The 21,803-nt window shown below is 44.9% G+C and overlaps 1 protein-coding gene across 1 annotated transcript in view; it reads right to left on the bottom strand.

Moving 5' to 3' along the window:
* The window catches only part of LOC142312638 (olfactory receptor 8A1-like), a 36,982-nt gene extending 32,116 nt beyond the window's left edge, over positions 1-4,866 (bottom strand). Inside the window, exons 1-2 of the mRNA XM_075351635.1 lie at positions 4,862-4,866; positions 4,476-4,663 (exon numbers count right to left, since the gene is read on the bottom strand). Of these exons, the coding sequence (XP_075207750.1) occupies positions 4,476-4,663; positions 4,862-4,866 (193 nt within the window). The remainder of the gene's footprint in view (positions 1-4,475; positions 4,664-4,861) is intronic.
* Between the last annotated feature and the right edge of the window lie 16,937 nt (positions 4,867-21,803).

Genomic DNA, 21,803 nt, shown 5'->3' with positions numbered 1-21,803 from the left:
GGGCACATACTCAATAGTGAGATAGAGCTGGTGTATGTTACTTTTTGAGATTAATACATGAAAGATTTTACATGAAAACCTTGTGTGGCACTCCGATGTCCAAAACGCACGTTTTGTGCTTTTTACTAGCGATGTCGGTCATTTTTTTTTTTTTATTCTATCTCCCTCAGTCCGTCGGTCTGTCTCTCTCTGTCTTGTCTGTCCCCCTCTCACAGTCTGTCGGTCAGTTTCCCCCCCCCCATCTCTCTTACTTACCGTTCCCCGATCTCCGGCGCGGCGCTGCACTGCTGTTCAAACTCCGGTGGCTTTTCCTCTTTTGAAAAAGCCGGCCGCTCATTAATCAATCTCCTATTCCCTGCTGTCCTTCTTTTCGGCGCCTATGATTGGTTGCAGTGAGACACGCTCCCACACTGAGTGACAGCTGTCTCACTGCAACCAATCACAGCAGCCGGTGTGTGTATACTGTGCAGTGAAATAAATAATTAAATAATTAAAAAAAACGGCATGCGGTCCCCCCAATTTTAATACCAGCCAGATAAAGCCATACGGCTGAAGGCTGGTATTCTCAGGATGGGGAGCTCCACGTTATGGGGAGCCCCCCACCCTAACAATATCAGTCAGCAGCCGCCCAGAATTGCCGCATACATTAGATGCGACAGTTCTGGGGCTGTACCCGGCTCTTCCCGATTTACCCTGGTGCGTTGGCAAATCGGGGTAATAAGGAGTTAATGGCAGCCCATAGCTGCCACTAAATCCTAGATTAATCATGTCAGGCGTCTCCCCGAGATTCCTTCCATGATTAATCTGTAAATTACAGTTAAAAAACACACACACCCGAAAAATCCTTTATTAGAAATAAAAAACACTAACAAAGTCCCTCATTACCAATTTATTAACCCCGACAAACCCTCCATGTCCGGCGTACTCCACAGTCCTCCAGCGTCGCGTCCAGCTCTGCTGCATGGAAGTGACAGGAGCTGCAGAAGACACCGCCGCTCCGGTCACCTCCACGCAGCTAATGAGATGAGTAGCGCGATCAGCTGCTGTCACTGAGGTTACCTGGATCCAGCGGTGGATGCAGCGGTGGCCGCGGGTAACCTCAGTGACAGCTCAGCTGATCGCGCTACTCACCGCCGCTCCGGTCAGCTCCATGCACCAACTGAGGTGAGTATAGCGATCAGCTGCTGTCACTGAGGTTAATCGCGGCACCGCTGGATCCAGCGGTGGCCGGGAGTTACCTGACTGACAGCAGCTGATCGCGCTATTCCCTTCATTAGCTGCGTGGAGGTGACCGGCGGCTTTTACTATTTTGAAAAAGCCGGCCGCTCATTAAACAATCTCCTATTCCCTGCTTTCCCCGCCCACCGGTGCCTATGATTGGTTGCAGTGAGACACGCCCCCACGCTGAGTGACAGGTGTCACACTGCACCCAATCACAGCAGCCGGTGGGCGTGTCTATACTGTGCAGTAAAATAAATTAATAAATAATTAAAAAAAAACGGCGTGCGGTCCCCCCCATTTTAATGCCAGCCAGATAAAGCCATACGGCTGAAGGCTGGTATTCTCAGGATGGGGAGCTCCACGTTATGGGGAGCCCCCCAGCCTAACAATATCAGTCAGCAGCCGCCCAGAATTGCCGCATACATTATATGCGACAGTTCTGGGGCTGTACCCGGCTCTTCCCGATTTGCCCTGGTGCTTTGGCAAATCGGGGTAATAAGGAGTTAATGGCAGCCCATAGCTGCCACTAAATCCTAGATTAATCATGTCAGGCGTCTATGAGACACCCTCCATGATTAATCTGTAAGTTACAGTAAATAAACACACACACCCGAAAAAATCCTTTATTAGAAATAAAAAACACACACACATTCCCTGGTTCACCACTTTAATCAGCCCGAAAAAGCCCTCCATGTCCGGCGTCATCCAGGATGTTCCAGCGTCGCATCCTGCGCTGCTGCATAGAGGTGACCGGAGCTGCAGAAGACACCGCCGCTCCGGTCACTTCCACGCAGCAAATGAGGTGAGTAGCGCGATCAGCTGAGATGTCACTGAGGTTACCCGCCGTCACTGGATCCAGTGACAGCGGGTAACCTCAGTGACAGCTCAGCTGATCGCACGGCTGTCTTCATTAGCTGCGTGGAGGTGACCGGAGCGGCGGTGTCTTCTGCAGCTCCTGTCACTTCCATGCAGCAGAGCTGGACGCGACACCGGAGTCCGTGGAGTACGCCGGACATGGAGGGTTTGTCGGGGTTAATAAATTGGTAATGAGGGACTTTGTTAGTGTTTTTTATTTCTAATAAAGGATTTTTCGGGTGTGTGTGTTTTTTAACTGTAATTTACAGATTAATCATGGAAGGAATCTCGGGGAGACGCCTGACATGATTAATCTAGGATTTAGTGGCAGCTATGGGCTGCCATTAACTCCTTATTACCCCGATTTGCCAACGCACCAGGGTAAATCGGGAAGAGCCGGGTACAGTCCCAGAACTGTCGCATATAATGTATGCGGCAATTCTGGGCAGCTGTTGGCTGATATTGTTAGGGTGGGGGGCTCCCCATAACGTGGAGCTCCCCATCCTGAGAATACCAGCCTTCAGCCGTATGGCTTTATCTGGCTGGTTTTAAAAATGGGGGGAACCGCACGCCGTTTTTTTTAATTATTTAATAAATAATTAAAATTAATAATTAAAATTAATAAATAATTAAAAAAAACGGCGTGCGGTTCCCCCCATTTTTAAAACCAGCCAGATAAAGCCATACGGCTGAAGGCTGGTATTCTCAGGATGGGGAGCTCCACGTTATGGGGAGCCCCCCACCCTAACAATATCAGCCAACAGCCGCCCAGAATTGCCGCATACATTATATGCGACAGTTCTGGGACTGTACCCGGCTCTTCCCGATTTGCCCTGGTGCGTTGGCAAATCAGGGTAATAAGGAGTTATTGGCAGCCCATAGCTGCCAATAAGTCCTAGATTAATCATGTCAGGCGTCTATGAGACACCCTCCATGATTAATCTGTAAGTTACAGTAAATAAACACACACACACACCAGAAAAAATCCTTTATTAGAAATAAAAACACACACATATACCCTGGTTCACCACTTTAATCAGCCCGAAAAAGCCCTCCATGTCCGGCGTAATCCAGGATGATCCAGCGTCGCATCCAGCGCTGCTGCATGGAGGTGACCGGAGCCGCAGCACACACAGCCGCTCCGGTCACCTCCACACAGCAAATGAACACAGCCGCGCGATCAGCTGCTGTCACTGAGGTTACCCGCGGCCACCGGTGGATGCAGCGGTGACAGCGGGTAACCTCAGTGACAGCAGCTGATCGCGCGGCTGTGTTCATTTGCTGTGTGGAGGTGACCGGAGCGGCTGTGTCTGCTGCGGCTCCGGTCACCTCCATGCAGCTGCGGTGGAAGCGACGCTGGATCATCCTGGATTACGCCGGACAAGGAGGGCTTTTTCGGGCTGATTAAAGTGGTGAACCAGGGTATATGTGTGTGTTTTTTATTTCTAATAAAGGATTTTTTCTGGTGTGTGTGTTTATTTACTGTAACTTACAGATTAATCATGGAGGGTGTCTCATAGACGCATGACATGATTAATCTAGGACTTATTGGCAGCTATGGGCTTCCAATAACTCCTTATTACCCCGATTTGCCAACGCACCAGGGTAAATCGGGAAGAGCCGGGTACAGCCCCAGAATTGTCGCATATAATGTATGCGGCAATTCTGGGCAGCTGCTGAGTGATATTGTTAGGGTGGGGGGCTCCCCATAACGTGGGGCTCCCCATCCTGAGAATACCAGCCTTCAGCTGTATGGCTTTATCTGGCTGGTATTAAAATTGGGGGGAACCGCACGCCGTTTTTTTAATTATTTATTTATTTATTTTACTGCACAGTATAGACACGCCCACCGGCTGCTGTGATTGGGTGCAGTGTGACACCTGTCACTCAGCGTGGGGGCGTGTCTCACTGCAACCAATCATAGGCGCCTGTGGGCGTGGAAAGCAGGGAATATGAGATGGCTGTGTACAGAGCACAGCGCGCCGGCCGGTATAAAGGCTCGGTCACGCTGTGCAGGCCGGCCAATCACTGCAATTCCACAACTAACAGGGCTGTGGCATTGCAGTGGTCTGCCAGCCAATCCCTGCATGAGGGCTGGCTCTCAAAAGAGCGCCAACATGCAGGGATGAAGACCACGAGTAAAGCACGAGTATTGCAAAATTACTCGGTACCCGCCGAGCAGCCCGAGTACAGTGATACTCGTGCGAGTACCGAGTAGTTACAAGCATGCTCGCTCATCACTACTGTTAATGTGAAAAGTTCTGCTGATTGCAAAGCAATAAAGACATAGCCCTGCGCCATGCATTGCAAAAGGGATATCCTTCTTATGTTCAAAAAAGTGCATAAGAATTTGGGAATAATTAGTGAAGTGAATGAAATGTCTATAAATGACAAGTTACATAGGAAGAAATACATAGGCTTGTGTAAATGAGAATCCAGGTAAATTAGGACAACCAAAGTTACATTCTCTACCACACTCAGGATATAGGAAAGAAGAAAGATGACAAATAGTGGAATTCTTAGGTTTGGGTATTCAAAAAATCCCAACAGGATAAATCCATCATCTTCTGTTGTGTTGACCAGCATTCTAATGAATAGAAAATACAAAGTCAGAAAAACAAGCTAACTTCACTGTTCTATAGAGTATCTTAAAGGGGTAGTCCCATCTCTAAGATCTTATCCTAATATGTAGCTGGTGTAATAATAATAATAATAATAATAATAATAATAGAAAATACTTCTAATTAGAAATGTAGTATAGTTCCTCTAATTCACTGTCTCTTACCTCATGTTCAGGGCATTACAGGAGCTTAGGTATCCATGGTTATGACCACTAGCAACTAACTAATTACCTAACTGTGACTACATGTGTGGTCGTAACCATTGCTATCTAAGGTCCTGCAGTGCCCTGAAAACGAGGTAAGTGACAAAGTGAATTAGAAGAACTATACTATTTTTCAAATTGGAGATATTTGCTATTATTATTATTATTATTATTAATAATAATAATAATAATAATAATAATAATAATAATAACAATAGTATACCTCCTACATATCAGGATAGGATCTGGGAATAACCCTTTAACAATGAAATATAGAGCTATAAGTGCCACAATCTTAAAAATGAATTATATTATTATGCAGAAAATTGCAATATAACTTAACTATCCACAAACCAGCTATGTTGCTTTTTCTGGCAGCTTTCTTCCCTCTCTGTGATTTTGTGCTGCTATAAACTCCCGCTGTCCCTTTTTGGCCTTATCTGACATTGCTCCTTCCTTGCCCCTCTGTATTTACATATGACATTTTCATTATCCAACGCCCTGTCCTCTGACAGCATCTGGCAACATCCCAGTCAATTCTACTAGAATTATCTACTAGATGATCGAATACCTCAAATGTTCGGCAACACCCATATTCGCCAAATAGGTTGCCGCTTTTCAACTATTTGCAAATATTTGATACTCAATGTAAGACTATGGGAAACCCGAATAGTTGCTGAATAGCAACCATTCGGGTTTCCCATAGACTTACATTGCGCATCGAAAATTCACATAGCGGCGACTTATTCGTCGCATATTCGCAAAGCCGAATATTTGTGATATTCGATCATCCCTAATTTTAACCCATCCCTGACTGCCATTCTAGTAGTAATTCTTGATTATCCTGACCTACATTTCTGTATTCATCATGTAGCTCTGGCTAGTTGGGAATCTGACTAAAAGGAAAGGCAGTCTATCTAGTAAGGGACCATACTACCATTTGAGGGTTGAAGAGGAACAATGCGAGGCTCTATTTGATTTTATATTGTAGTAAATCAGTGCCATTATCTAGATGACTTCCCCAGAAAGACAACAAATTTGCCTTCTTATTATGAACAAAAAATTATTAAATAATTTCTTTAGCATCCATATTAAGCCAATTGCCTTATATAAAAATTGATTGAATCAATTGATCATGAGCGAGGTAAAGGGTAAACTTTCTACTGATGAATTCATAGGGTAAGAGAGGATTTAAAATGCATTGGCATCATTCCAGTGGCTTAAACTTTTATATCTAAACCTTGAAATATCAATATTCAAGAATAAAATATTTGGAGTGAAATTTTACAAAAAAGAAATAATGATGATATGATGTCAATAATTCTTAAAAGAAAAAGCATAACTTACAGTTACAAATTCTTCAAAATGATTTCCACATCTTTCGTTAGAGTATGATGGTGTAAATCGCCATGTTATATGTAAAGCATCACATATTTATGCAACAGAGAAGACGGAAAAAGAACTGCAGCTATTAGTTTATACATATTTTTGACCCTAGGGAAATAAAAATCCTCTGATGCTTTATCAAAGTTAACAAGTCTAAACTTTTACTTAACTTTTAGAAGACTGGTGTAACTGTCAATATAGGACTTTTTACAGATGATGATATATAGAAAGATAGATTAATGTAGTTGAAATAGTAAGTTTGCATAACCTTAGGCCCTGTGCCAATGGGAGCTTGCTTCTGCGGATTTTGCTGCGGAAAACCTGCACATTTATCTGGATTTTCCAGATAAAGCCGCAGGTTTCAGCATGTACAGACACTCCCCATGTTATCCTATGGGACATGGGGAGTGCTGTGTCTACGTTGCGGAATGTGCGGTTACGGAATATACTGCGGATATCCCGCAGCCGCACATAACTGCATGTCAATTATTCCTGCGGCATTACCTGCGGAAATCCCCTGCTTTGGCCAATACTTACCTGCCTTGATAGCAGACACTTGGTTATTTTCCCTCGGTACACAGGAGCAGGAAAAAGGAGGTGGGCGGGGCCTGTACGAGCTCCGGTCATGTGACAGCCGGAGCTAGTTCAGGCCCGCCCACCTTCTCCTTCACAGTGTAAACACAACCAGAGATGGAGAGAAGTGCTGCATGATGGAGGTATGAACGCCCCGATCACTCAGTACTTGTTCTGCATTGAGGATGCAGTGCCGAAGCCATGGTACTGTATCCTCAATGCAGAATGCCCGCACTATATCCGCAGGACATTCCGCAAATAAACCGCAGCATGTAAACAGACAAAGTTGTGCTGCGGTTTTCTGGGAGATCCTGCGGAATGTCCTGCGGATATAACCGCAGGACACTTTCCCCCGTGGGCACATAGCCTTAAAGTGAATCTAACAGCTGATTCATGCTGCTCAATCCGTGGGCAGAATGTACTAGGTTTAGGCTGTATGAGCACAGCCAGGTTTTTTTGGTTCTTAAAGACTGCAGTGTATCAGAAACATAATTTAACAGCCATTGCAGACTGATTCCATGCTATAGATTAGTCAGACAGGCAGGTCCCTGGCAGCTTCATCTCACCCACTGCCAGTAACTGATGCAAATGTAGGCAGAGACACCTTCAGGTAGGCAGAGATCTATCACTACAGGGCAGCGGGTGAAGAGAGAGGCTGCTGGACCCGCAAGTCTGTGTGATCTATAGCATGGTCTCAGTCCCCAGCAGCTATCAAAGTATGTTTTTCTATGAAATGCTGCAGTATTGGGCATGGATTGGGCAGCATGAATTAGCTATCAGGTTCACTTTAACTCCTTCACTACCTTTAACGTTCTCAAACATCATGAAAGGAAGGGGTTCCCTTGCTATGACGTACAATTACGTCAAGGCGATCATGCAGGCACATAAAGAGTCCCCTCATGATCACCTGAGAAATAACGTCTGGAACACCAATTCTGAGTCTGAACTGGGTGCAAAAAACTAAAACAATCTACACTATATGGAGAGAAGGTATGCACACCAGTGACTAAAGAGAAATTTAGCTAGTGAATTGATCAATGCAACAGAGCCCCAACACTACGCCAAAGTATTTCTCTACGTTGGGGTCGCTAGCTTGTGTGTGTCCTCTCATGCAGTTAAAAAACTTACCATGTTGGGAAGCTGAGACCCAGGCTATATATACGTATAATGTGGACTGGCAATAGGTGTGGTGGGGCCGGGTTCACAAACGAAAGACTACAAATCAATCAAGAAATAACGTCTGGAACATCATTCTGAGTCTGAACTGGGTGCAAAAACCTAAAACAATCTACACTATATGGAGAGAAGGTATGCAGACCAGTGACTATATAAGGGGAATATATGAAAAGCAGAAACTGCTGTGTGAATACTGACATGAAAAATCCAATAGCTATATGTAAGAATGAAAATATGAAAATGGAATCTGCATTACTGCCATGAACATATGAATAAAGAGAAATTTAGCTATTGAATTGATCAATGCAACAGAGCCCCAACACTACGCCAAAGTATTTCTCTACGTTGGGGTCACCTATTGCCAGTCCACATTATACGCATATATAGCCTGGGTCTCAGCTTCCCAACATGGTAAGTTTTTTAACTGCATGAGAGTACACACACTAGCTAGGGACCCCAACGTAGAGAAATACTTTGGTGCTTCATGCCATTTGTTGAGGCTTCCGGAAATCTGGAAGGGTTCTTCAAGGACTTTGAGCAGCAGTGTGTCATGATGGAGGTTCCCCACTCTGGCTGGGTGCGTTTGTTAGTGGGACTTTGGAACGGAAGCCTGGCCGAGGCTCATCGCACTATTGACTCACATAGGGCACAGTTCCAAGACCTTACATGAACCACGGGGGGATCATTTAGGATGCATGTCCATAAGATGTCACAGGCATGTCAAAGATGGCTGGAAGCGGAAGACACCTTCACTGTGGAAGACATTATACAGGTATTTCTCATAGAACAATTTCTTTACAAGTGTCCCTCAAAAATACGGGAATGGGTCAGAGAGCGCACGCAGTGCACCTTGGATGGAGCTGCAGCCCTGGCTGCTGAGGCCCTTACTATCCGACCACAATGGAAGAGGCTTATGGACAATAAGCCACATTCTGATGCTCCTGCACCCCTGCCCTCTCTGGTTATATCTGCCCCTCTACCCAGCTGCAGGCCGATGACAACCACGGCTCCCAATCCTGGGCCCCAACAGTTCCGACCACCCCCTGGGAGGATCACAGAGAGGAGATATTATGGGTGTGGACAACCTAGGTCCCTGCAATCCAGTTGTCCCACAAGGACTCGGAGGGAGCCCCACGCACCTCCATCTCGTCCAGTACATTTTGTGCATTCCATTCCACCTGAGGAAGAGTTACCACCACCTCCACCGGAGTGTACCACTGACCCCTGCACCATAGATGCCCCTGTTGGAGTGTATGGCCTCCGGCCTTTGTCACCAGGTTCTGCTACTGCCTTCTCCAGAATGCACATTAGAAGGAGTCCGATGCAGAGGAGATGTTATCGATGTGGGCAGCCTGGGCATTTTCAAAACATTTGCCCTGCTAGTCGATTGAGTTCCTCTCACCATCAAAGTAAGCACTTACAGGAGATTATGCTGGATGGACATAGAGTCATTGGATTTTGTGATTCTGGGGCATTTATGACAATAGCTGATTCCCGAGTTTTTCGGCCAGAGGCAATACATCATGGACCAGGGATTGTTATTGAACTGGCTGGAGGACAAAGGAGAAATGTCCCAAAGGCGACTGTAGATCTGGACTTTGGCTTTGGAGTCAAGCAATGTGTGGTTGGGGTGATGAGCGGCCTGCCTGCAGATATTCTCCTAGGAAATAATGTGGAAGATCTACAATGCCGATTTGTGGATGCAGAAAACACAGTTTGACTGCAGGAGGACACAAAGGGAAGCTTGTCCTTCCAAAACTATTGCTGTACAAGGGACTATCTACAGCTTCTCTATCCAATACAAGCGTGGAAGCCAACACCAGAATGCTGATGGACTGTACCGGCAAGAAGAATCATAGACTATCCACAGTTGAGCAACATGGACTTAAGTGAGATGACCAGAGGTCTGTGTAGATCTCATGGCATACTCACTTATTCAGAAGGAGGGAGAGGTTGTGATGGTGGGATATAGGCTGAGGTGTATCTTGCTGTACAGATTCTTAAGTAATCACCCCCTATAGTGCAAGGTCATAGCCTCTTGACACGCTTCCTTCCCTGGGTGTAGGAGGAGGTGGGCCTGGGAGATTCAGGCAGTCTGTTGGGAACTTGAAGGGAGAAGGATTAATCCTCTGGGAGAAGCTGAGATTTCTCAGACCTGGACATTTATCGGTTACCGGACTATATTTGTGTTACTGGACTAATTTTACCCTCTGCTTTGTGGATTATGTTATGGACCATTTGCTTTGCTTGGAATAAATGCTCTTTGGATTGTACCGCCATCTCTCGCTCTGTTGAAACCCAACCGCTGTGATAAGCCTCTTCTCTGACCCGACTCTGGCCCGCTCCCCATTGGGGAGGGCAACACACTGTTTATGTATGTATGTGTTGGTGTAATTGGTGCCGACCTTCCTTGGACACGGGATAAGTACTACACCCTAAAGGAGATGCAGTACCCTGTGGCTCCTGAAGCCTCAGGGGCACCACAGCTGCAGGCTGCTATTTTTAGGCTGGAGGCCCAATAAGAATACATCTGTGGTTGGCACCTGTTCTGACCTGTTCACTTGTCAAGTGCGTACCAGGTCAAAGCGGAACCTATCTAGACTAGATGCTTGGACTAGAAGAGAGGTCTTAGCCCTGGCACATACTCTGCAGTTATGGACATAGTATTTAGCATCCTTATGAGCATTCTGGCAACAAAAAGATGTAGAAAAAGACTTAGGCGGGCTTTGCACATTATGACATCGCAAGCCGATGCTACGATGTCGCACGCGATAGTCCCCGCCCCCGTCGCAGCAGCGATATCTTGTGATTCCTGGCGTAGCGAACATTATCGCTACGTCAGCTTCACATGCACTCACCCGTCCTGCGACGTTGCTGTGGCCGGCGTCCCGCCTCCTTCCTAAGGGGGTGGGTCGTACAACATCACAGCGACATCACACGGCAGGCAGCCAATCAAAGTGGAGGGGCGGAGATGAGCAGGATGTAAACATCCCGACCACCTTCTTCCTTCCGTATAGCCGCCGGTGGCAGGTAAGGTGATGTTCCTCGCTCCTGCGGCTTCACACACAGCGATGTGTGCTGTCGCAGGAACGAGGAACTACATTGTACCTGTCATGTCAGCGTAATTCTCGAAAAGTCGGAGCTTACACCGATGATATGAAAACTACGCTTTTGCACTCATTAATCGTATCATCTAGGATTTACACACTACAATGTCGAAAGTGACGCCGGATGTGCATCACTTTCGATTTGACCCCACCGACATAGCACGTGCGATGTTGCAACGTGCAAAGCCGCCCTTACACATGGGAGAAAAATCTGAATGCACCTCTAAAACAATATCTTCCATTTCTTTAAGCAGACGTACTCACAAAGAGAGAGGTACATAGAGTTTGTATATAGGTACATCTTCTGGCGCACCATCCTGAGCATTCAGAATGTGTTGTTTGAGATCTGCCCTGAAAGTACTCAGTACCACGTTTTCAATAGGAACCGTGACTGGTTCTTTGTTCCACAATTCTAGGGCAATGCTTCTAGACAAAATATCAGACCTAGCAATTTTAGATTCAGTAAAGGGTGCTTTACATGCTGCGATCTCTCAAGTGAGATTGCTAGCAAGCGTACCCGCCCCATTTGTTGTGCATCACGGACAAATCGTTGCCCGTGGCGCACAACATCGCTTACACCCGTCACACGAACTTACCTTCCCGGCGACGTCGCTTTGGCTGGAGAACCACCCCCTTTCTAAGGGGGAGGTTTGTGCGGCGTCACAGTGACATCACACGGCAGCCGTCCAATAGAAGCCGAGGGGCGGAGATGAGCGGAACGAACATCCCGACCACCTCCTTCCCTCCTTATTGCGTGCGACCGTAGGTACGAGGTTGTTCCTCGTTCCTGTGGTGTCACAAATAGCGATTTGTGCTGCCGCAGGAACGACAAACAACCTCGCTACTGACAAGACAACGATTTTTGGTAAATGAACGACGTATCGCAGACCAACGATTTTTGCCTCTTTTGCGATCATTTAAGGATCAAGGATTTAAGGATTTACAGGAGCCAATGATCTCAAAAGACACCCAGAAGAGCAGGAGTGACCCCATAACCTAATTTATTGAGTCTCACAATTGATGACTGGAATGTGTTTAAATAACCATGGCAGACCAAGCACCAATTTTTAAAGTATAAAAAGTATCACAATAAATGAAATGGATTCCATGTGTAATCCTCCTAAATTCATACATTCTCAACCTTTAAGAAAGAGTAAAATTATCACTAATAGAGATCTGAATGGGTAGGATGAGAGAGGAGAAATCATAACCACAGTATTGAGTCAAGTCATGATCAATAAGATTCAAGGTAGAACCTGAATAAACAAATGCAGGTGTACAAGGAACACCAAACTAAGGGGTACTTTACACGTTTCGACATCGCTACCAAAATATTGTCGGGGTCATGGTTGTTGTGACGCACATTCGGCGCCGGTAGCGACATTGCAATGTATAAAGCCTAAGAGCGACGATGAACGAGCGCAAAACAGTCAAAAATCTCTGATCTGTGTCACGTCGGTCATTTTCATAATGTCGCTCCAGCTGCAGGTACGATGTTGTTTGTCGCTCCAGCGGCGTCACACATCGTTGTGTATAAACCCGCTGGAGCGACAAACATCTCCTTACCTGCATCCACCGTCAATGCGGAAGGGAGAAGGTGGGCGGGATGTTACGTCCCGCTCATCTCCGCCCCTCTGCTGCTATTGGCCGGCCACTTAGTGATGTCGCGGTGACGCCATCGCACCTCCCCCTTGAAGGAGGGATTGTTCGGCAGTCACAGCGACGTCGTCGTTCAGGTATGTGCGTGTGATGCTGCCATAGCGATAATGTTCATTACAGCAGCAATCACAAGATATCGCATGTGCGACGGGGGCAGGTAGTATCGCGCTGGACATCGCTAGCCAATGCTAGCGATGTCGTAACATTTAAAGTACCCCTTAGTCTTAAGGGATACCTGTATGACAAGACTGGACATCTGTGCCAGAGACAATCTCAAACGCTTTGAACCCACATCTCTAAAACAAGTATCTTCTTTTTCTCCCTTTTTAAATTCTTTAATAAATTTTACGATCAACTAATAAACGAGCAAAGGTACATGACTAATCTCTTTACACACAGGAGTATAGAGAAGGAATTGCTGGTATATATTTTTTAATATGTATTACTGTATCTACAGTATGTTTTTCCTTTACTTTTTTTAATTTGCCTTTGTTTAAAAGCCTGATGTTATAACTAAAGTTGAGCGCGGTTCGCGGTTCGTGGTTCTCCAGTTCTAGGCTCGAGTGATTTTGGGGGCTGTTCTAGATCTAACTAGAACTCGAGCTTTTTGCAAAAGCTCGATAGTTCTAGATACGTTCGAGAACGGTTCTAGCAGCAAAAAGCAGGGCTTTTTACAGCTACAGTGTGCAGGAGCCATCGCTGGCAGCCTGCCAGAAGCTGGTAACCAAGATAAACATCGGGTATCCAAGCAAAGCGCTTTGGTTAGTAACCCGATGTTTATCCTAGTTACGTGCAGGAAGCCCACACTTCCCCGCTCAGCTCACTCCGCCCCCTCCTGCCCGTGGCATGTACACATACATACATACACACACACACACACACACACACACACACACACACATGGTCCCGCTCGGCTTACCTGCGGTGATGAAGTCCCGCCATCCCGACCTCAGCGCTGTCACTGTCCTCCATGGCCGCCGCTTGTCACATCACCTCTCGCTTCCGACCCGAGACTGACTAGCGGTGACGTCACGGGCCTCTCGCGATACTTGGTGTGAAGGCGCCGGTCATTGAACTCAGTGACAGGGGCTGTCAGTGTGCTGGAGATCAGCGCAGGTAATGTACCTCACTGACAGCAGCACTTGTCATCCCCTGCAGTGACCTGGGCTGACCCATTGATGTTAGCTCAGGTCACTGCACTGCTCTCCCAGCCAATGGGGAACATCCTGCTCTTCATTGACTGGGACAGTGTGGATCGTCATGGCAACCCCTTGGATTACAGCAGACCTGGATTTGTTTTTCATTCTAATAAATTGGTTAAAGAGGGAATGTATTGGGGAGTATTTTTTCAAATAAAAATGTGTTTGTCGTCTATTTTTTTTATTACTGACTGGGTTGGTGATGTCGGGTATCTGATAGACGCCTGACCTCACCAACCCCAGGGCTTGATGCCAGGTGACATTACACATCTGGTATTAACCCCATATATTACCCCGTTTGCCACCGCACCAGGGCGCGGGATGAGCTGGGGCGAAGCACCAGGATTGGCGCATCTAATGGATGCGCCACTTCTGGGGCGCCTGCGGCCTGCTATTTTTAGGCTGGGGAGAGTCCAATAACCATGGACCTCCCTAGTCTGAGAATATCAGGCCCCAGCTGTCTGCTTTACCTTGGCTGGTGATCCAATTTTGGGGGACCCCTATGTGTTTTTTTTTTTAATTATTTATTTAATTTAAAATAACAGCGTGGGGTGCCCTCAGTTTTGGATTACCAGCCAAGGTGAGGTTGCCAGCTGTGGTCTGCAGGCTGCAGCCGTCTGCTTTACCCTAGCTGGCTACAAAACTAGGGGGAACCCTACGTCATTTTTTTTTTCATTTTTTTGGCTAAATACAAAGCTAAGCACCCCTTAGTGCCACATGAAAGGCACCAAAGGGTGCTCCACTTTTTCTCCACTTTTTCTCCATTTTTTCTCCACTTTTTCTCCACTTTTTCTCCACTTTTTCTCCATTTTTTTTCTCCACTTTTTCTCCACTTTTTCTCCACTTTTTCTCCACTTTTTCTCCATTTTTTCTCCACTTTTTCTCCAATTTTTCTCCATTTTTTCTCCACTTTTTCTCCATTTTTTTCTCCACTTTTTCTCCACTTTTTCTCCACTTTTTCTCCACTTTTTCTCCATTTTTTTCTCCACTTTTTCTCCATTTTTTTCTCCACTTTTTCTCCACTTTTTCATCCACTTTTTATCCATTTTTTCTCCACTTTTTCTCCACTTTTTCTCCATTTTTTTCTCCACTTTCTCTCCACTTTTTCTCCACTTTTTCTCCATTTTTTCTCCATTTTTTCTCCACTTTTTCTCCACTTTTTCTCCACTTTTTCTCCACTTTTTCTCCATTTTTTCTCCGTTTTTTCTCCACTTTTTATCCATTTTTTCTCCACTTTTTCTCCACTTTTTCTCCATTTTTTTCTCCACTTTCTCTCCACTTTTTCTCCACTTTTCTCCACTTTTTCTCCACTTTTTCTCCATTTTTTCTCCACTTTTTCTCCACTTCTTCTCCACTTTTTCTCCACTTTTTCTCCATTTTTTTCTCCACTTTTTCTCCACTTTTTCTCCACTTTTTCTCCATTTTTTCTCCACTTTTTCTCCACTTTTTCTCCACTTTTTCTCCATTTTTTCTCCACTTTTTCTCCACTTTTTCTCCACTTTTTCTCCACTTTTTTTCCATTTTTTTCTCCACTTTTTCTCCACTTTTTCTCCACTTTTTCTTTACTTTTCCTCCATTTTTTCTCCACTTTTTCTCCATTTTTTTCTCCACTTTTTCTCCACTTTTTCTCCATTTTTTTCTCCACTTTTTCTCCAATTTTTCTCCATTTTTTTCTCTACTTTTTCTCCACTTTTTCTCCATTTTTTTCTCCACTTTTTCTCCACTTTTTCTACATTTTTTCTCCACTTTTTCACCGTTCTTTTTCTATGGTCGGTCTACCCATTAGCTCTGCCATGCATAGTGTAGCTCTACACCTACTGCACATGTTACTTTATGATTGACATCTCTTTCGTACCAGAGCTGTCTAAGCCTACTCTGACCCCATATTTGTCATTACTATATTGTCCTTGTACTGTATTATGACATTTGTATCATGTGTTTCATTTCTTGCTGTGTTGCAATTTTTTTGCTGCATCCCAATTGTACCTCTACATTGTTCGAGTTTATGTTATTGTTCTCTCAGTCTTATGTGATACTGATTATTGTAATTTTTCATGATTACATGCAGATAAGTCCAATCTGACGAAGGCTCAGGCGGAAACGTCATTTGTAACTTGTTTTGGACAAAAACATATATGCTTAAGAAAAAAAAATGTTTCTTAATACGGACCAATAAAGAGTGATTTTGCATTACTATCCGTTGTGACTAACTGACTTAGTCTGGGAGATTTAGAGTGCCGAGGTTACTCACTAATTTTATCTATTATTACCTCTGAGCACCTATATACCAGTGAGCAGAGCTTCCTCTACAGTAGTTCTCCTGATTAGGCATGCCCTTACCTCATGAGCAGGGCATTGCAGCTTTGGTAGCAACCATTACAACATGGACTCTGCTGCTGTGGACCCGGGGAGAGTGAGTGCAGATTCATTGCACCCACACTCCTCACATGAAGGGTCCGCACTCCTAGAAAATGGGGGATACGTTCCCTGAGTGTCTCCCCCCCATATTCTAGACGGTCCAGAGTCGTCGTGGGACCCCTTTATTTTTTTTCTTACAATAAATTGGTGAAAGAGGAAATGTTTTGGGGACTGTTTTTTCAAATAAATTTCTTTTGTCGATTTTTTGTTTTTGTTAGTACTGACAGTTTATGATGTTGAGTATCTAATAGACGCCATGACATCACAAACTGCTGGGCTTGATCTCAGGTGACTTTACAGCTAGTATCAACCCGATTTATTACCCCGTTTGCCACTGCACCAGGGCACGGGATGAGCTGGGGTGAAGCGCCAGGATTGGCGCATCTAGTGGATGTGCCACGTCTGGGGTGCCTGCGGCCTGCTATTTTTAGGCTGTGAAGGCCCAATAACTATGGACCTTCCTGCCCTGAGAATACCAGACCACAGCTGTCTGCTTTACCTTGGCTGGTGATCCAATTTGAGGGGGACCCTACTTTTATTGTGTAATTATTAATATTTATAAAATAATTATAAAAAAGAGCCTGAGGGGACCTCCACATTGGATCCCCAACCACGATAAAGCTGCCAGCTGTGGTTTTCAGGCTACAGCCGTCTGCTTTACCCTAGCTGGCTATCAAAAATGGGGGGACCCAACGTCATTTTTTTTTTAACTATTTTTTAAATAGAAAAAATTAATGGGCTTCCCTGTATTTTGATTGCCAACCAAGGTAACGACAGGCAGATGGGGGTGGCAACCCATAGCTGTCTGCTTTATCTGCGCTGAAAATCAAAAATACCGCGGAGCGCTATGTCATTTTTTTTAAAGATTTATTTTTACAGCACTGTGATGTCCAGCAATCAAAATACAGGGAAGCCCATTTTGTTTTTAGTTATTTAAATAAATAATTAAAAAAAATATATATGGGCTCCCGCTGCATTTTTTGTATTGCTAGCTAAGGGTAATCCAAGCAGCTACTGGCTGCTAACCCCCACTGCTTGGTGTTACCTTCACTGGCAATGGAAAATCCAGGGAAGCATTTTTTATTTTTTTTGCCAAAAAACTACAAAAAAAGGACGTGAGCGTCGCCATATTTTTGTATGCTAGCCAGGTATAGCAGGCAGGTGCTGGAAGAGTTGGATACAGCGCCAGAAGATGGCGCTTCTCTGAAAGTGCCATTTTCTGAGGCGGCTGCAGACTGCAATTCGCAGCAGTGGGGCCCAGAAAGCTCAGGCCAACCTGTGCTGCGGATTATAATCCCCAGCTGCCTAGATGTACCTGGCTGGACACAAAAATGGAGGGAAGCCTACGTCATTTGTTTTCTAATTATTTCATGAAATTCATGAAATAATAAAAAAAGGGCTTCCCTTTATTTTTGGTTCCCAGCCGGGTACAAATAGGCAACTGGGGGTTGGGGCAGCCGTACCTGCCTGCTGTACCTGGCTAGCATACAAAAATATGGCGAAGCCCACATAATTTTTTCAGCAAAAAACTTCTGCATACAGTCCTGGATGGAGTATGCTGAGCCTTGTAGTTCTGCAGCTGCTGTGTGTCTGTATGGAGAAGAGCAGACAGCAGCTGCAGAATTACAAGGCTCAGCATACTCCATCCAGGACTGTATGCAGAAGTTTTTTGCCCACCAAAAAAAATGACGTGGGCTTCGCCATATTTTTGTATGCTAGCCAGGTACAGCATGCAGCCACGGGCTGCCTCCAACACCCAGTTGCCTATTTGTACCCGGCTGGGAACCAAAAATATAGGGAAGCCCTTTTTTTAATTATTTCACTTATTTCATGAAATAATTAAAAAACAAATGACGTGGGCTTCGCCCCATTTTTGTGTCCAGCCGGGTACAACTAGGCAGCTGGGGATTGGAATCCGCAGCACAGGTTAGCCCGAGGTTTCTGGGCGCCTCTGCTGCAAATTTCAGTCCGCAGCCGTCCCAGAAAATGGCGCTCTCATAGAAGCGCCATCATCTGGCGCTGTATCCAACTCTTCCAATAGCCCTGGAGCCGGGTGGCTTGTTGGGTAATCATGAGTTAATACTGGCTTTGTTTTACTAGCCAGTATTAAGCCAGAGATTCTTAATGTCAGGCACGTTTGACCCGGCCATTAAGAATCTCCAATAAAGGGTTAAAAAAAAGACACCACACAGAGAAAAAATACTTTAATAGAAATAAATACACAGACACATTAGAGACTCCATCTTTATTACCCCCTGTCAGCCCTCCACGATCCTGCTCTTCTGTCTTCTTTCTTTCTAGTGTAGTAGTAGTGACGATTGTAGTGAGGATGAGGTTCACCAGCCCATCACTTGGGGCTGGGGAACCTCATCCTCAGTACAATCCTCACTACAATCGGGAAGCAGCGTGCAACCTTCACTCCGTGAGTGATCAGTACTGGCTGTCAGCGGTAATAGCGGTAACGCTGACAGACGCGTTACCATAGCAACGGTGCTCTCGGAGCTGCGGTTAGCAGTGACGTCACCGCTAACTGCGTTGCTATGGCAACGGTGATCTCCGTTAATGACCGGCTGTGTCAGCCGGTCCCTAACGGAACGGGGAGTCGACCGTGTGCTAGAGCATGTCGCCGGTACACGGCGATACACATATGTGCACCGTGTACCGGAGAGATGCACTCGCAGGTCCTACATGACGCGTCATAGTCATGTGACCAGTCTGTAGCCAATGAGATAATAGCCACGTGACTGGTCACATGGCTATTTTGACGTCACGATAGGTCCTGCATCTCTGCTGGCAGTGCCGGTCACGGGAGGATTCAGCGATCATCGGATGGAATAGCGGCAGGAGACAGAGTGCAGAAGGGATCGCGGGGACCGGTAAGTGTTATGGCAATGTTTATTAACTGTTTGTGTACATTTATCATGCATTTTTATGTGTTTGTGATTGCCTCCCATTATAGCCTATAGGTTCAAGTTCGGTTCGTCGAACGTTCGACGAACCGAACTCGAACGGGACCCCCGTTCAGCGAGCCAACCTCGAGCCGAACCGCGACCGGTTCGCTCATCTCTAGTTATAACACACACTTCACTTGCGCATTACATGGATGCAAGTGCAATGGGGTAATATATTTTTCACTAAAATCTGTACTCTGCATCTTACAATTTTTACATAACACCACAATATACTGAGTTTTGAGATTGATAAATAATTCAACACATTCACACTGTTTTCCAGCTGTCAAAGCGTGTAGCACTGTATGAAAGGAAATCCAATCATTACAGCACAGAAAAAAACACATTAAAGTTTTAAGCTTTATGAATTGCTGTTCAAGAAAGGAACAAAACCATCTAAATGTCGTATTTTTTGTTTCATAAGACACACTAGATTATAAGACGCACCCCAAATTTAAAGGAGGAAAACAGGAAAAAAAACCCTTTTAATGATAAAATGAGGGCTCGTCTTATAATCCTAGTGTGTCTTATAATATCTCACTATTGCGAAGGGGCAGTGGTGGAGCGGCTCAGGAGGGTCATTGGAGGCAAGGTCGGCGATGCTGCCAGCACAGAGGAGGGGGTGTAGTGTCTCAGAAGAGTCAATGGATGGAGGGTCGGCAATACTGTGGGCCAGGGAGTGTGGTAGCGGCAGGTGCCAATGATCTGCCAGTGAACTGTGGGCTCCATTAAATCGCCCGAGGTTGACGAGATTAACTTCAAGAAAATGGCCGTGGATGCAACACGTCCACAGATAGGACATTACAGCCATTTTCTTGAAGTCCATTGTGTCAATGTGCGCATGCGCTGCCTCTGTGACCATTTTCTTGAAGTTCATCGCATCAACCATGGACGATTCAATGGAGCCCGCAACCCGCTGTCAGATCAATGCTGTCCTGTGACCCTTCTGAGCTGCTTCACTGCAGTTAAACCCCCTCCGTCAAGCCCTCAGTATCGCTGACCCTGCCTCCTGTAACTTTACTCCACCACCGCTACTCTGGTAAACCATACTCGGATTAAAAGACACACCCCCATTTTACCCCCAGTTTTTGGTGAAAAAAGTGTGTTTTATAATATGGAAAATACAGTAAATGTCTAACATGGAAATACCTTTATAACTGTATTATAATTTCAACATGGTTTTTCATTTTTATTTTTAGAACAGTATGTTCTTTTTAGAGTTGAGTGAATCTTCTGAAATATAGAATTGTTAAAGTAAGGGGAGAGGTTTAGTTTTGAATTGGATACAATCAGTGACATTTGAATCATCCAGGAGGAGGTTAAAAAAAAAATAAAAAAAATCTTATACTTACCTGTCCTCAGCCCTCTATTCTCCTATTCCAGCACATCTGGTCCCCCTATCAACTCTTCTATCCTCTTTTTCTATCATTTTTTTTTATATTTGCAAGGCCTCATGTTGTCATGTTGTGGTGTGATGCATGTCATTGATATGTGATATTTCATGTGCAGTTATATGGGGCCTAGTTAGAGAAAAGCCCAGTCGTATAGAAAATAGGAAAAAGGAAATAGAAGATAGAAGAGTCAAAGTCAACAGACCAGGTATAAGGAGGGTAAGGAGAGGTGACTATAAGATTTTTTTTTTTTTTTACCCCTATATGTAATCAAGCAGAAAACAAAATCAGTCCCTCATTTGTTACTATAGGTCTTCAGTGTTATGTTATGTTAAGTTTTATGTATATCTTTTGGAAGCATATTGTTTACTTCAATACTATGGTTAAAGTGAACAATAGAATGGTCTTAATCAGGTGTACAATATTCGTGAGAACCCCCCACTTCCAAATCACCAATACAAAATTCTTCATATACAATGTATCGGAATTGCAAACATGCAAATAGCATCTTTATGGAGGAAGTTTATATTGAGCCTTTAAAGGGCCTTGCCACATGACTTTTGTTAAGAAGTCAAACAAGTAACTGTATTTGCAGTGTTTCATATTTTTTTGCCCCTTATCAGTGCAAAGCTGGAGATTTGATTTGGCTGAGTGGAAGGCCTCTGACTACTAGAGGTCTAATGGGGAATGTTTCTCCTTGTGGAGAGTGCCAAGCTAACATAAGGAGACCTATGGACCATGCAATGCTTCTCTGGGAAATTTGATCTGCAAATTGTCTCTTTAGAAGGAAGAGGACAGGAACTCTAGTGCCACCTATTAGTAGTAGCTATCCTAAAAGTCAATATCGTTGCTTTAAAGGGCCTTGCCCCATAATTAAGGGTAAGAGACCAAGTTAGAAACTTCATTTGCAGACGTATTTTGGAGTTTTTAGCTCCTATCAGTGTAAACCAAGAGATCTGAAATAACTGCGTGACTTAAGGCTTTTTTGGAAAGGGCAAAAATTGTATCGAGAATCACAATATTGTTCAAAACAGAGCAATATT

The sequence above is a fragment of the Anomaloglossus baeobatrachus genome, chromosome 5 (genome assembly GCF_048569485.1).
Source record: "Anomaloglossus baeobatrachus isolate aAnoBae1 chromosome 5, aAnoBae1.hap1, whole genome shotgun sequence".
In the NCBI taxonomy this organism is placed as follows: domain Eukaryota; kingdom Metazoa; phylum Chordata; class Amphibia; order Anura; family Aromobatidae; genus Anomaloglossus; species Anomaloglossus baeobatrachus.
The sequence above is the reverse complement of the archived record's forward strand: the minus strand, read 5'-3'. Positions and strand labels throughout refer to the sequence as shown.